At 36.1% G+C, this 15,489-nt stretch overlaps 1 protein-coding gene across 1 annotated transcript; it reads left to right on the forward strand.

Moving 5' to 3' along the window:
* Positions 1 to 1,905: 1,905 nt before the first annotated feature.
* On the forward strand, positions 1,906 to 7,335 carry LOC137809546 (uncharacterized). Its single transcript, XM_090297290.1, has one exon. It carries the CDS (start codon positions 1,906 to 1,908, stop codon positions 7,333 to 7,335), a length of 5,430 nt encoding a protein of 1,809 aa, XP_090153416.1.
* Positions 7,336 to 15,489: the final 8,154 nt, after the last annotated feature.

Consider the following 15,489-nt stretch of genomic DNA (forward strand, 5'->3'; position numbering starts at 1 on the left):
TATCATTTATTAAAACAAATTAACTTCTTTCAATAAATACATTAGTTCTATTTACACTAAAAATAAATTCTTTCAATAATCTCTCACTAATTTGCAAAGAAATGGCGTAGGAAACAAGTCAGCTATAGCAAAATATATAGGTACAATTTTATAAGAGTACATTTGCCTTGCTATTATCACAAAATTAAGTATCTTTTAGCTAGGAAAGCTAATCCTTTTCAATCGAAATATAATAAATAAATAAATGAATGAATAAATAAATAAAATTATTTTTATTTAAATATTTAAAAATTAATTTATATTGAATCTCAAACAATTTAGCAATAAGTAATTTATTTTAATGTTGTTGGATTTAGTGTTATAAATAATGTTACAAATTTGATTATATAAAAAAAAATTAAAAATATTACTAACGGCGTTGACCAATTCTTTAATTTTGTAGATATTTCTTTGACAAGAAAAATATAAGTAAAATTAAAATTAAAGAAATTAATAGTTAATTATACTCATGAAACGGTAATTTTTTTTTCTCTCAATTAGTTATAATATTATCAATATAAATTTTACTAATTTTTATATGAATTATTTATAAATTTATATTTAATTTAATGTTTTATTAGTCCACTTTGCAAAAACTTATAAACTGATGGTTAATAAATATTAGTCTACTCTCTCGTGCTTTAAGATTTTTTTTTTTTCTGTCTTTCATTCATTATTTCTATTTCTCACATTTCAGAATATTGATCTTTGTTCATCCTCTTATTTCAGTCATTCTCTGCTGATGTTTAGTGCAATTGATTCTTCTTGATTTTTGTATGTTGTTGGATTTAGTGTTATAAATAATGTTACAAATTTGATTATATAAAAAAAAATTAAAAATATTACTAACGGCGTTGACCAATTCTTTAATTTTGTAGATATTTCTTTGACAAGAAAAATATAAGTAAAATTAAAATTAAAGAAATTAATAGTTAATTATACTCATGAAACGGTAATTTTTTTTTCTCTCAATTAGTTATAATATTATCAATATAAATTTTACTAATTTTTATATGAATTATTTATAAATTTATATTTAATTTAATGTTTTATTAGTCCACTTTGCAAAAACTTATAAACTGATGGTTAATAAATATTAGTCTACTCTCTCGTGCTTTAAGATTTTTTTTTTTTCTGTCTTTCATTCATTATTTCTATTTCTCACATTTCAGAATATTGATCTTTGTTCATCCTCTTATTTCAGTCATTCTCTGCTGATGTTTAGTGCAATTGATTCTTCTTGATTTTTGTACCGGTCCGCACCGGACGACCGCAGGATGCTCATGGTAAAATCATCACAAAACCCTGCGTCTTATACGACTCTTCGTCCTTCCATGACCTCTAGCCGGACGAACGAGTGGTTTATGTCGAATAAATCTAATTTAATCCAGAACGTGGTTACACGTGTAGAAAAGAGCAGTTATAACAACCATTGACGAAGTAAAAACACGTCCTCTAGACCACTCCCCTGGTTTTCAGGAAACCACCAGGCACGACCCAAAGACCACTAAGCATGTCTCTAACCATCAACTGATTGGCCCACATGGCCAAGGCCCATGTCAACCTACTAAGGGGACTTCTGAAAAGGGGGGAAAGGTACGTTTTCCATACTATCAGAGAATTCACACTTGAGCACCATTGCTGACTTGAGCGTCGGAGTGCAATCGCAGGTACCCCCGCCGGCCGACCGAAGCACGCGAAGAGAAAGAAGACTTGAAGAATAGGACAACCAAGAGTGAAGAAGACACCTTGTATCGACGTGGATCAACATTACTCAGTCCCCAATATCCATACAGGTACAATTGGCGCCCACCGTGGGGCCCGAGTTATCATTATTCCCAGACCCAAGGATCCCAACGCTTGAAGATGGACTCAACGGCAAACAACAACAATGATATCTCCGAAGAGCATAGGACCATACTCCAAACCCTCCAGATTCAGATGCAGGAGTTACTCCAAAAAGGAGTCATCGATCAACTTCGCCAGGATGAAGAAAGGAAAAGACGAGAAGAAGAGCGTCAACAACACGCAGAGGAGATAGCACAATTGAAAGAACAGAACAAGAGATTGTTGGATAGACTTGAGCAATCTGAACGCGAAGGGCATTCACGTGCACCTTCTCCATCACCGTTCCAATCAGGAACAAGAACAATAGCCCAGGCTATACCTCACACGTCACTCGTTCAACACACCCGTCAGAGTGCAAAGCCAGTAACCCCAAACGAGGTAGCAAACCCGAAAGGCCATCCGTTCACTGATGACATCATAGCCACTCCTCTCCCTGACAAGTGGAGGGGCCTAACGATAAACCTTTATGACGGTTCCACAGACCCAGACGAACATCTGAATATATTTAGAACTCAAATGACCCTTTACACAACCGACCGAACGGTATGGTGTAAAGTCTTCCCCACCTCTCTCAGGGAAGGCCCCCTTGGATGGTTTTCGGACCTTCCACCCAATTCCATTGCAAGCTTCGACGCTTTGGAATTGAAGTTCACCACGCAATACGCCACAAGTAGACCTCATCGGACATCCTCCATGTCTCTTCTAAATGTCAAACAAGAAAGGGGAGAATCATTGAGAACATTCATGAACAGATTTAGCAAAGTGTGTATGAACATTCGTAATCTTAATCCAGAAATAGCCATGCATCATTTGGTCTCGGCCATACTACCAGGAAGGTTCACTGAAAGCCTTATCAAACGACCTCCGTGCAATATGGATGAATTAAGAACAAGAGCAACAAAGTTCATGCAGATAGAAGAACATATTGACTACCATCGAAAAACTTATGCTGAGAACACGGACAATAGCAAAGGAATTCGTCCCCCCACAATACCGACCGACCGAGAACGACATCGCCCCAATAGGGGACCCCGTTTCCACAACTACACTCCCTTGATTGTACCAAGGGGTAAGGTTCTCGACGAAGCACTGCAGATTGAATTGATTCCGACATTGAGGCCATCACAAACCCCTCCCAATGCCGACACCAGTAAACGTTGCCAATACCATCGTAACTATGGCCACACGACCGAAGGATGCCAAGCACTGAAAGATAAAATTGAAGAGCTCGTCCAGGCCGGTCATCTGCGCAAGTTCGTGAAAACCACCATCACTGCACCCAGGTCACCCCAGCGTGATCATGATCCCCGCGAACGTTCGGGACGAAGAGACGACCGGACCCGTGACAACCACTATCGTTCAAGCAGAAGAAAAAGAAGCGAAAGTCCGATCAGACGAACGAGGCCTAAAAGCGAAGGCCCTGAACGTAGAAATCGAACTAAACAAAAAGTTCGCACAGTCATCAATACAATCGCTGGACCGGTGTCGCTCGGTCAGCCCCCTCAAGAAATTAATTACATTGCAGGCGGCTTTGCGGGTGGAGGATGCTCTAATTCGGCAAGGAAAAAACATTTGAGAGCAATTCAATCCGTTCATTCGACTCCCACACAACGCCGACCGCATATACCACCAATCACTTTCACTGACGAAGACTTCACAGCAATCGATCCATCTCAAGATGACCCCATGGTAATAACTGTGGAGATAGATAAATTTGCAATTGCAAAAGTTTTGGTAGATCAGGGTAGCTCGGTCGACATCCTATATTGGGAAACGTTTAAGAAGATGAAGATTCCAGAAGCAGAGATACAACCCTACAACGAGCAGATAGTTGGTTTCTCAGGGGAAAGAGTGGATACGAAAGGATTTATCGATCTATACACCACGTTCGGGGATGATTACCTCAGCAAGACCATCAACATACGATATCTACTCGTTAATGCCAATACATCGTACAATATTTTGCTCGGTCGACCATCTATCAACAGATTGAAAGCCATTGTCTCAACTCCTCATTTAGCTATGAAGTTCCCCTCGGTCAATGGAGACATAGCAACCGTACATATAGACCAGAAGACAGCACGAGAGTGTTATGTAGCTAGCCTGAAGGTGGAGCCGACCCGAAGGCTTTATACCACGTCAGCCGAACGGACCACAGAGCGAAGAGGTCGGTCAACAGAAAGACGCTCCAGAGGAAGAGAATCTAGAAGACACTTGGTCGCTTTAGTCGATCTAGATCCTCGACTGGATGATCCCCGAATGGAAGCAGGAGAAGATCTTCAACCCATATTCCTTCGGGACAAAGACCGGAAAACATACATGGGAACATCCCTCAAACCAGACGACCGAGAGACGATCGGTAAAACATTAACAAAGAACGCTGATCTTTTCGCCTGGACGGCTGCAGACATGCCAGGGGTAAAATCAGATGTGATTACCCATCGATTGTCTGTTTATACAGAGGCCAGGCCGATCGCTCAAAAGAAAAGGAAACTAGGTGAAGAACGGCGGAAAGCCGCACGAGAAGAAACCGACAAGCTAATTCAAGCTGGTTTTATTCAAAAGGCCCACTATACGACATGGCTAGCCAATGTAGTGATGGTAAAAAAGACGAATGGAAAATGGAGAATGTGCGTAGACTACACAGACCTTAACAAAGCGTGCCCAAAGGACTCGTATCCTCTACCTACTATCGACCGGCTGGTCGACGATGCAGCCGGTCATCAAATCCTAAGTTTCCTTGATGCTTATTCAGGTTACAATCAAATACAAATGTACCACCGTGATCGAGAAAAAACCGCGTTTAGAACAGATTCTGATAATTTCTTCTATGAAGTCATGCCGTTCGGCCTCAAGAATGCAGGAGCCACATACCAACGACTCATGGATCACGTATTCCACGACATGATCGGTCGGAATGTAGAAGTATACGTTGACGACATCGTCGTCAAATCAGACTCTTGCGAACAACATGTTTCTGACTTAAAAGAGGTTTTTCAAGCCTTGCGTCAATACCGCATGCGTTTAAACCCGGAGAAGTGCGCGTTCGGCGTAGAAGGGGGGAAGTTCTTAGGCTTCATGCTCACACATCGGGGTATAGAGGCTAATCCAGAAAAATGCAAGGCAATCACCGAAATGCGAAGTCCCAACGGACTCAAAGAGATCCAGAGACTAGTCGGCCGTCTCACTTCGTTGTCTCGATTCGTACCTAAGCTTGCCGAACGAACGAGACCCATCATAAAACTTCTGAAGAAGACAAGTAAATTTGAATGGACAGATGAATGTGAACAAAATTTCCAACAGTTAAAAGCATTTCTGGCATCTCCTGGGGTCATCCAGAAACCGAACGCACGGGAACCCATTGTGGTCTACCTCGCCGTCTCCAATGAAGCGGTGAGTTCCGCTCTGGTACAAGAAATTAAAGCGGAAGAACGACCGGTATATTTTGTAAGTCGAGTCTTACATGACGCAGAAACCCGGTACCAAATGGTCGAAAAAGTTGCCTTCGCTTTGGTCATCACCGCACGACGGATGCGGATGTATTTCCAAAATCACAAGGTCATTGTTAGGACTAACTATCCCATTATGAAGATTCTCACCAAACCTGACCTCGCCGGACGAATGATAGGTTGGGCAGTCGAACTGTCAGAATTCCACATCGAATACCAACCCAGGGGAGCCATCAAGTCCCAAGCCCTCGCCGACTTCACAGCAGAACTCACTCCCTATCTGACCGAACGGACTCCCCGATGGACACTATACGTAGATGGGTCATCTAACAGTCGTTCGTCCGGAGCAGGAGTTGTACTTGAAGGACCAGGGGAGATTGTTGTCGAACAAGCCATGAAATTTGAATTTAAAACTTCCAATAATCAAGCCGAATACGAAGCTATAATCGCAGGTTTGCATCTGGCGATTGAATTGGAGGTAACAAATATAACTTGTAAAAGCGACTCCCATCTAGTCGTCGGACAGCTTACAGGGGAGTATGAGGTAAGAGAAACATTACTCCAACAGTATTTTCATTTCGTAAAAAATCTTCTAAACAGGTTCAAAGAAATCTCCTTCCAACACGTACGGAGGGAAAATAATACTAGGGCGGACGCTCTATCGAGATTGGCTACCCTAAAAAAGAAAGGCGCCCACCGGTCGGCCATACACGTGACCCTGGCTAAACCAAGTGTTGGTACCGAAGAATGCATGGCGACTGACACCCAACCTAACTGGATGACTCCCATAAAACAATATCTTACCGATGGTGTATGCGATCCACATTTGGAGAAAACGATGAAGTTACAAGCCGCCCGATACATACTGATTGGCGAAGATCTTTACAGGAGAGGGTATTCCCGTCCCCTCCTAAAATGCCTTGGTCCAGAACAAGTCACTTATGTAATGACCGAGTTACACGAAGGGATATGCGGAACCCATTCAGGAGCGCGGACTATGTCCGCCAAAATTCTAAGAGCAGGATACTACTGGCCGACCTTACAAGGAGACTGCACTGAATACGTTCAAAAGTGCGTGAAATGTCAAGAGTTCGGCACCCTATTGCACCAAAAACCAGAGCATTTACACTACATCCTATCCCCTTGGCCGTTCGTGAAATGGGGAATGGATATTATCGGACCTTTCACACCCGGAAAAGGGCAATGCAAGTTCCTACTGGTGGGTATAGATTACTTTACCAAATGGATTGAGGCTGAACCACTAACAGCCATCACCGCCCGGAACGTACAAAGCTTTGTGTGGAAAAACATTGTCTGCAGGTTCGGCCTACCTCAGATCATTATCACAGACAACGGTCGACAGTTCACCGACCGTGGGCTAGCTGAATTCTATGAGAAACTTCACATCAAACATATAACGAGTTCGGTCGAACACCCTCAAACCAACGGTCAGGCGGAAGCCGCCAACAAAGTTATTCTCAATGAGTTAAAGAAGAGACTTGGCCCGTCCAAGGGAAATTGGACTGAAGAATTGTTAGAGGTTCTGTGGGCTTATCGTTGTACTCCCCAGTCAACAACTCAAGAAACACCTTATAGCCTGACGTACGGCACAGAAGCCATGATTCCGGTCGAAATCGGCGAGCCTTCACTACGCCGACAGACGTTAGACCTAGACTTAAACAAGGAAAGTCTACTAGTCGGCCTCGACCTCATCAATGAATTAAGGGACAAATGCAAGATAAGGGAAGAAGCATGCAAGATACGAGCAGCACGAAGGTACAACTCCAAAGTGAAGCCACGAAGCTATCAGAAAGGAGATCTAGTTTGGCGCATGCGCAGCGACGCCCGGAAGGACGGAGGAAAGTTTTCAAGCAATTGGGAAGGTCCGTTCCGCATCTCCGACACAGCAACAGGAGGAGCTTATTACTTAGAATATTTGTCAGGAAAATCTGCACCGAGAACGTGGAATGCCACGCATCTCAAATTCTATTACAGTTGATGAATAAACTTAGTGCACTCTTTCCTCGCTCGGTAGTTTTATCCCTAAGGAGGGTTTTCTACCGAGAAGGTTTTAACGAGGCACTTTAAATCACCAATCTTGGTCAGAAATTCAGTTAATTCACCGTTCATTCGGTCGGAATACATAACGAAAGTTATCCGAATTATAACTTAAACGTTATTCACCAATCTTGGTCAGAAATTCAATTAATTCACCGTTCATTCGGTCGGAATACATAACGAAAGTTATCCGAATTATAACTTAAACGTTATTCACCAACCTTGGTCAGAAATCGAAATTATTTATGCCTCGTTTGGCATCAGAATTATTCAGAATTATTTATGCCTCGTCCGGCATCAGAATTATCTTATTACTTTAATGTAATCAGAATTATTTATGCCTCGTCCGGCATCAAAATTATCTTATTACTTTAAGGTAATCCGAATTATTTATGCCTCGTCCGGCATCAGAATTATCTTATTACTTTAAGGTAATCCGAATTATTTATGCCTCGTCCGGCATCCGAATTATCTATTAATTCATTAACCGTGCGTTCGGCCAGAATATATAACGAATTATAACTTCAACGTTATTCACCAACCTTGGTCAGAAATCGAAATTATTTATTAATTAACCGTTCATTCGGTCGAGATTATATAACTACGGCTATCCGAATCATATACTTCTTCAAAACCCGGATCTATGCTCACAACAATCTCTGCAACATAAACACGAAAGTAAGAAACAGATACGCTATTAGCCGAACGACCGCAAGAAGAAGGTGCTCACCTTTTAGTTCCGCCTACTGCTTGGACGACCCATAAAGAGCTATCAGTTCCCACGTAGGGAGCCTACACGGTAGTTGATTCACGACCATCAAAATTTCTTGGTCGATGGGAGACAAAGATTCCCAAAGCCGATGGTCAAGAGAGGTGGGATTCTCCGTCCAATAGAATGAAAATTTTGTGCCTCCAGCAGCATTATAGAATAGATTTCGTGCACCGGACGACCGCAGGATATTCATGGTAAAATCATCACAAAACCCTGCGTCTTATACGACTCTTCGTCCTTCCATGACCTCTAGCCGGACGAACGAGTGGTTTATGTCGAATAAATCTAATTTAATCCAGAACGTGGTTACACGTGTAGAAAACCCCTGCGTCTCATACGACTCTTCGTCCTTCCATGACCTCGAGCCTGGGGGGCAAGTGTACCGGTCCGCACCGGACGACCGCAGGATGCTCATGGTAAAATCATCACAAAACCCTGCGTCTTATACGACTCTTCGTCCTTCCATGACCTCTAGCCGGACGAACGAGTGGTTTATGTCGAATAAATCTAATTTAATCCAGAACGTGGTTACACGTGTAGAAAAGAGCAGTTATAACAACCATTGACGAAGTAAAAACACGTCCTCTAGACCACTCCCCTGGTTTTCAGGAAACCACCAGGCACGACCCAAAGACCACTAAGCATGTCTCTAACCATCAACTGATTGGCCCACATGGCCAAGGCCCAGGTCAACCTACTAAGGGGACTTCTGAAAAGGGGGGAAAGGTACGTTTTCCATACTATCAGAGAATTCACACTTGAGCACCATCGCTGACTTGAGCGTCGGAGTGCAATCGCAGGTACCCCCGCCGGCCGACCGAAGCACGCGAAGAGAAAGAAGACTTGAAGAATAGGACAACCAAGAGTGAAGAAGACACCTTGTATCGACGTGGATCAACATTACTCAGTCCCCAATATCCATACAGATACAATTTTTATTCTACATTCTGTATGTGGTTAAAGGTAAAAATTTGATTTCAATTTTTTTTATACAATTGAATATATTTGTTTCTTCGTTAAGAGGGTTATATCTATATCTGAATGAACAACTCCCACACGCTCTTTGTCTCACCCACACAGTAGAGAGACGAAAGTTCCTTTTCCTTGTTGAGCTTCTTCAATGGATCACCGTCACCGTAGACGCTCCTCTTTCTGCCGCCATTCAATGCTTCGTTTTTGGATGAAGCAGTTTGTCGGAGTTTGAGAATGTTGTCGGAATGAGTGGAGGTCTGGCTGGAGGTCGGAGTTCCGTGAGGGGTTGCAATGGTTGACGATAATAGGAGCAACATTATCCTTGGATAAAAAAAATACACATGGATAATCTTCACTTCCTTTAGCTATTTTCTATCTTTCAAATAATTTGTCACCAACACAGTGAAAATTAAAGAAAAACACTAGACTTATTCAAATCATGTTTTTTTTTTAAGTTTATCAACCATTTACCAAGACAAAAAACCCTACAATTATGGACTTGTTCTTAATTAAATCTCTAATATATGTTATACATTTATAATGCTTGGTTATTTTAGTTGATTAGATATTTAATTAATATATGTTATACATTTACTAAGACTTATAGGGCTATATGTTATGTATATAATAATGTATTTGTAATGATTCATTTTCATATTATTAGGATAAGAATTAAATAAAAATTATAATGAATTATTATATTAATTAAATTGTATATTTTTAAAAAATTAAAAAAATTATTGATATTTAAAATAATTTTTATTATTAATAAAATTTATAAATTAGTTTAAAAATTATATCCAATTAATTATCAAAGTTTTAGTTAATAATTACTTTAAATTTTAAAACTTATAATTAAAATCTTCATAATAAATTAGATAGTAATTAACTAACTAAATACCAATTAACTAATTTAAAAAATATTTTAAAAATTACTTTAGATATTACAAATTTTTTAATCTATAAAATAATATATAATTTAATTAATATAATAATTAATTATTTTTATTTTTAAAATTAATTGTTATTTAATGATTTTTTAGTGGTGATGTAATTTTAAATATTGTAGTACTTAGTACAAAGTTTTTTTTTTCTCATTTATAAATTCATTTTGTAAAACATGCATATTTGTGCGTTATCAAATAAATTAGAAATTCTCTTAATTCAATTTTTATTATCATGTACAGAATTCTAAAAAAATTGAAACTCACATAGTGTGTATTAAACCAAAGTGTGCAATGGGTATCGGAGTCAAGCATTGTACATAGGGAGGAGATTAGAGTCCCATCCCCATACACCCTTGTGAAAATTTAGTCACTATGCTGTTTTCAGGAAATAAAAAGCAGATACAAAGGTTCTCCACCAATAATAATTGAGTGAGATGCCATGGAAGAGGTGAAATTAAGCAATAAATGTTAGCAATTGAGGAATTGGGTCCCAAGAAATGGACAAATGGACTGAAAGCTTTGCCATTTATGCTTCTCTGTCACACTGCACAAAACAACCGTCCACCGCCACGCTCATTTTCAAAGCTCAAAACAAACATTTCTTTCTTTTTCAATACAAAAAATATCTTGAAGGGTTAGTGGTAGTTAATGAAAGTCAATATTTTAGTTTTTGAAGTGGAAACTAGATTAGTTGCAATGAGACCAAGTAATTAGCGATGATATCGAACTTGGAATATGTGTTTGGTGTTATTTGAAAAACGTTGTTGTGTTGTGTAGCAGTTTGATTTATAAATGAGATGTGTTGGCAGTGACAGTGGGGAAAAAGGTTGAAAGAGTGATGAAGAATGGTACAAATGTGACAGCTAGAGACAAGTAACCCCAATCTATATGCTATGCTATTATGCCATGGTAGGTGACAGCCTCATGCTCGTGCCCTCTTCTCTTCTTCCTCGTTCCCATCGATGCCATACGTAACGTCTGGACCCCACTGCATGTTCTTGGATTGGTTCAGCCTTAGGATTAGGGTTAGGACAGTGACACACACAGATACCCTTTTTCTCTCTCTCTCTCTTAGGTGCATGCAAGGAATCTCTGTCGTTGTGTTCTCTTTGTCACGGGTTGGAATCACATGCACAAATGTCACACCCCCTACTACCACTATCCTCCATTAGTACATTACCCTTTTTTATACTCAACCAAATCCATCTACTTCAACACCCACTTCAATGCAACTGTTCTTCACCCAAGTTCATTTTGTTATGGTAATTCAGTTTGATTTGGAAAAATCAAACCATGTAAATAAAAGAATATCAAATTTAGCCAATTATAAAATTCAATATTTGACTGTTCTGATTAAGTGTTTTTGATTGGAAGGGTGTTGTGAAAAGGAGAGTGACATGAAGAGGAGAAGGAGGGGCATCTAGGTCACCAATTAGTGTGTTATTGTTAGTGCTAACTGCTGAATGAATGTGTGTGAGATTGATATATGATAGTACATGCATCAGTAACAGTACAAGGTAGGTAGATTAGACTTGAGTGTGTCTCTATTTCATTTTCAACTCCATCATCTTCATGCACAACTATGATGAACCTCACTTTGTTACTTCCTTCATCTTTTATTTGCAGAAAAATGTTTGGCACGAGTAAGGTGCAGACACATTATTATATTGTACTTCATCTTTGATTTGTTTATATTACGTGTTTCCATGATCTTTCTTTGAAAATGGACTCTCGTGCTATATTTATATATAACCACTGGAATTCTACCAAACTTTAACTTTAATTAATACTTTAAATGACAATATACTGTATAGAAGTTCAACATGAAAAAGTCAAATTCTATATGCTTTTTAATTATGTGCTTTTTTTTATAGAGAAATTGGAGAAAAAGAAAAAACAAAAGATTAAGATATATTATATAAAACAAATATCTTTACATCAAAATAAAATTCAACTTTTCTTCTGTTTTCTGACTTAATATCTAGTGAGAAATTTCTTTGTTTATTTTGACCTGATATGAGCAAAAAGTCTTCATCTGCTCTTGGCTGAGCCGTGTTAATTAATTAGATATTTTTTAGAAAGTAAATGCGACAGCGAACAACTATGTCATGGGAGGACAGCATGATTAGGGTTAACGTATAAACTTTTAGCTGAAACCACTTGTCATTAAATGATGGAAAGAAACTTCATAGAAAAAACAAAGAGTTATAGTATTTTTTTAATACATAATGAAAATATATATATATATATATATATATATATATATATATATCATGCATTCGTTCCTTCCTCCTAGTTTTTGTGACTACTATTTCTTCACCATCCAAAGAAAATGGTTAATCTAATGGGTAATCTTTATTAAGAAACAAATTTTAAACCTACTCCGATAAAAATTCTATAATAAGTAGATTAAGTAGATGTTGTCATTATAATAAAAAGAAGGATTTAAATCAAACTGAATTATATATAATACACTACAAGAAAATTATGAAATAAAAACCAATTTTAGAAACAAAAAATAATTAGTTGATATAGTGATTAGATTAATTAGAGACCATTTTAAAAACTAAAAAAAAATTGATTTCTAAATTAGTTTCTATTATTGTTAAATGGTTTCTAAATTGGTATCTAATTACCTACCAAAGTTTTTCTACCAAATTTAGAATCTAAATAATTGGTAGTTAAAACTTTGATAATTAGATACCAATTTAGAAACTATTTTAACAATAATAGAAACTAATTTAGAAATAAATAAAAAATGTAGTATCTAAAATGGTCTCTAATTTAGTCATTATAATAATTAATTATTCTTAATCTCTATACATTGGTTTCTATTTCGTGATTTTTGGATAGTGATAAGTAGATTTTAATATTTTTAAAACAAAACCAAGAAATTAATGATTTAAACTATGAGGATGGAATTGGAAAAGAAAGTAAAGATGGAACTTGAACATAATTTATTGTTGGAATTGTATTTAGTGGAAAAAAGTGTGTAGTTTGAGTTTTGTAGGCATGAATAGAGTAGAGTTTAGGGTATATAGGCACAATAAGTGTTATGGAGAAAGAATTGGGAGAATGTTGGTGTCTGAAAATAGAAAGTTGTGGAGATGATGGATGGAAGGGTAATAGGTTAGGGGATGTAATTGTAGGGTTTTAAAGTATAGAGTGAAAGGTAGGTCCTTAATTGAGAGGACATACCAACATTGCAATTCACGGTTTTTTTCCACAAAATGCACTGCCAACCCATAAAACAAAAACCAACACAATTCAAACATTTAAATAAATTCTAAATATTTAACCTTTCTTTAAGGCTTGCCCATAAGCATTCACCAATGTCGGTTGCCTACAATCTTAATATTATAAGACAAAATAAATAATACATTCATAATGTAAACTGATTTTACATTATTATTATTATTATTATTATTATTATTATTTTAAAACACGTGTGTTTGTAGTACCCATATAATTTTGTAAAAGTAATATTAAAAAATTATATAATTTTTATTTTTCAAAAAAAGAAGTTATTTAGTTATTTTAAAATAAAAAATATTTAATTATTTTTTTATCAAATAAATTAATAAATTATTTTTTATTCATTAAAAGATAAGATTGTTCAATTAAAAGATGACACCTAAGAAAATTATCAAATATATAATGACATAGATAATTACTTAAAAGAAAATATTATTAAATTATATAAAAAAAATTCATAAAAAATAATTATAAAAGAAATATAAATCAATTTTATAGTTTCATGTAGATAGGTTTTATTTATTTTGTAGGCAGCTTTTTTTTATTATAAATAGTTATTTTAATTTAAAATAATAGTTACTCAACAAGTAAAATAGTAAGAATTTGTATGAACAAAATCTCTCTAAATGTTATTTATTATTATTATTATTATTATTATTATTATTATTATTTTGGCTCTTTCGGTAAAAGTATCTTCAATTTTCTATGAAACTCCTAATTGTCTGCCTTTAAAAGCTCTATGGTTTTGGGGCAATTGTTTCCTGCACCATATCAAATATGTATTATTTTTTACCTTTAAATAAAATACCTTTTTTTTAAATACATTTAAATAAAATGAAATACATATAAAAATATATTATGAATTCTCTTTTCTGAAATATGTTTCTCGATTTTTTTTCTGTAACGACATTTTTGTTTTGTGGATTTTTTTTGTCTGCAATGAGATTTTGATTTTTTTTTTATAGACTTTTATTTTTGGGACAAAATAATCTCTTCATAATCTACTTTTTCAGAATGTATTATTTTCAATTCTAAATTTTCATTTCTGATTAAAATTTTAAACTGTGTTGAGTAAAGTTTAAAAAGATTGGGTGTAAGAAGAATTTGTCTAGTTTTGAATATGCCGAAAGCACATATGAGATTAGGCCATTTTTTCTTGCATTCCCATTATTACTAACTGCATCCCTACTAACCTAAAAAGACAAAAATACCTTCCCCCACTGTACCACACATTTGCTTCTGTCATTACACCACTGCATTCGAGAGGACGAAGAAGGGAGAAAGCTCGTTTTGGAAAAAAAGTTCGTCCGAAAGCTATTATCTATGTTTTAGAAAATTTATTTTGAAAATTTTATTTGCAAAATTTGTTCCAGAACAGTTTGTTTTAAAAATCTTGTTTCATGTTTTGGAAAATTTGTTCTAAAAATTTTGTTATAAAATTTCGTTTTAGAAAGTAATTTATGTATTTTGAAAATTTTGTTCTTAAATCATATCCCAAAATTTTCAGAACATCACGAAGAGTAAAATAATCATTGATAAAAAGTAAAATGATCATTTTAAAAAATATATAAAGCTGCAGTTAGAAATTATAGAAATGTAGAAAGAAAAAGCCGAAAACTGAAGCCTCCTTGGATTATAAATATTAATAACCGTTTCTGTTTATAAAACATTTTCAACTAATTCTAACATGCAACCGTGTTCGTTTTTTCCGTGCATAGAGCTGACAGATAAAAGAACGAATGACCTATGAAAGAGTTCATTTGTATTTTTAATTCTGATATTTAGAATAAATATTTTCTTAGTTCCTCAAATTAAGACATGTTTATTTTAGTCCTTTATTTAGTATTTACAAACTTTTACCAGTTTTAGAAAATAAAAAATGTCTTTTCAAATTTTTGGAGTAAAAAACCAGAATTGTTCGAAATTTTAAGGATTAAAAACATAATTAAATCAAATAAAACTAACGAAAGAAAATAAACAAAAAAAAAAAAATTAAAAATATTTAGTTGAGAAGGATAAACCCCATCTCAAAGTTAATTTTCCTCTATCGAAACAACTAATTATTTATATCTACTCAACTGGTTTTCATCCGCTAAACCAAAATATTTTACAAATGGCTAAAGTGAAACTAAAACAGAACCAAAACACA

The sequence above is a fragment of the Phaseolus vulgaris genome, chromosome 11 (genome assembly GCF_051622355.1).
Source record: "Phaseolus vulgaris cultivar YP4 chromosome 11, ASM5162235v1, whole genome shotgun sequence".
NCBI classification, from domain to species: Eukaryota; Viridiplantae; Streptophyta; class Magnoliopsida; order Fabales; family Fabaceae; genus Phaseolus; species Phaseolus vulgaris.

What these genes read in the sequence shown, in the direction of transcription:
- LOC137809546 (XM_090297290.1), top strand. Translation starts at nt 1,906, where the DNA reads ATGGACTCAACGGCAAACAACAACAATGATATCTCCGAAGAGCATAGG.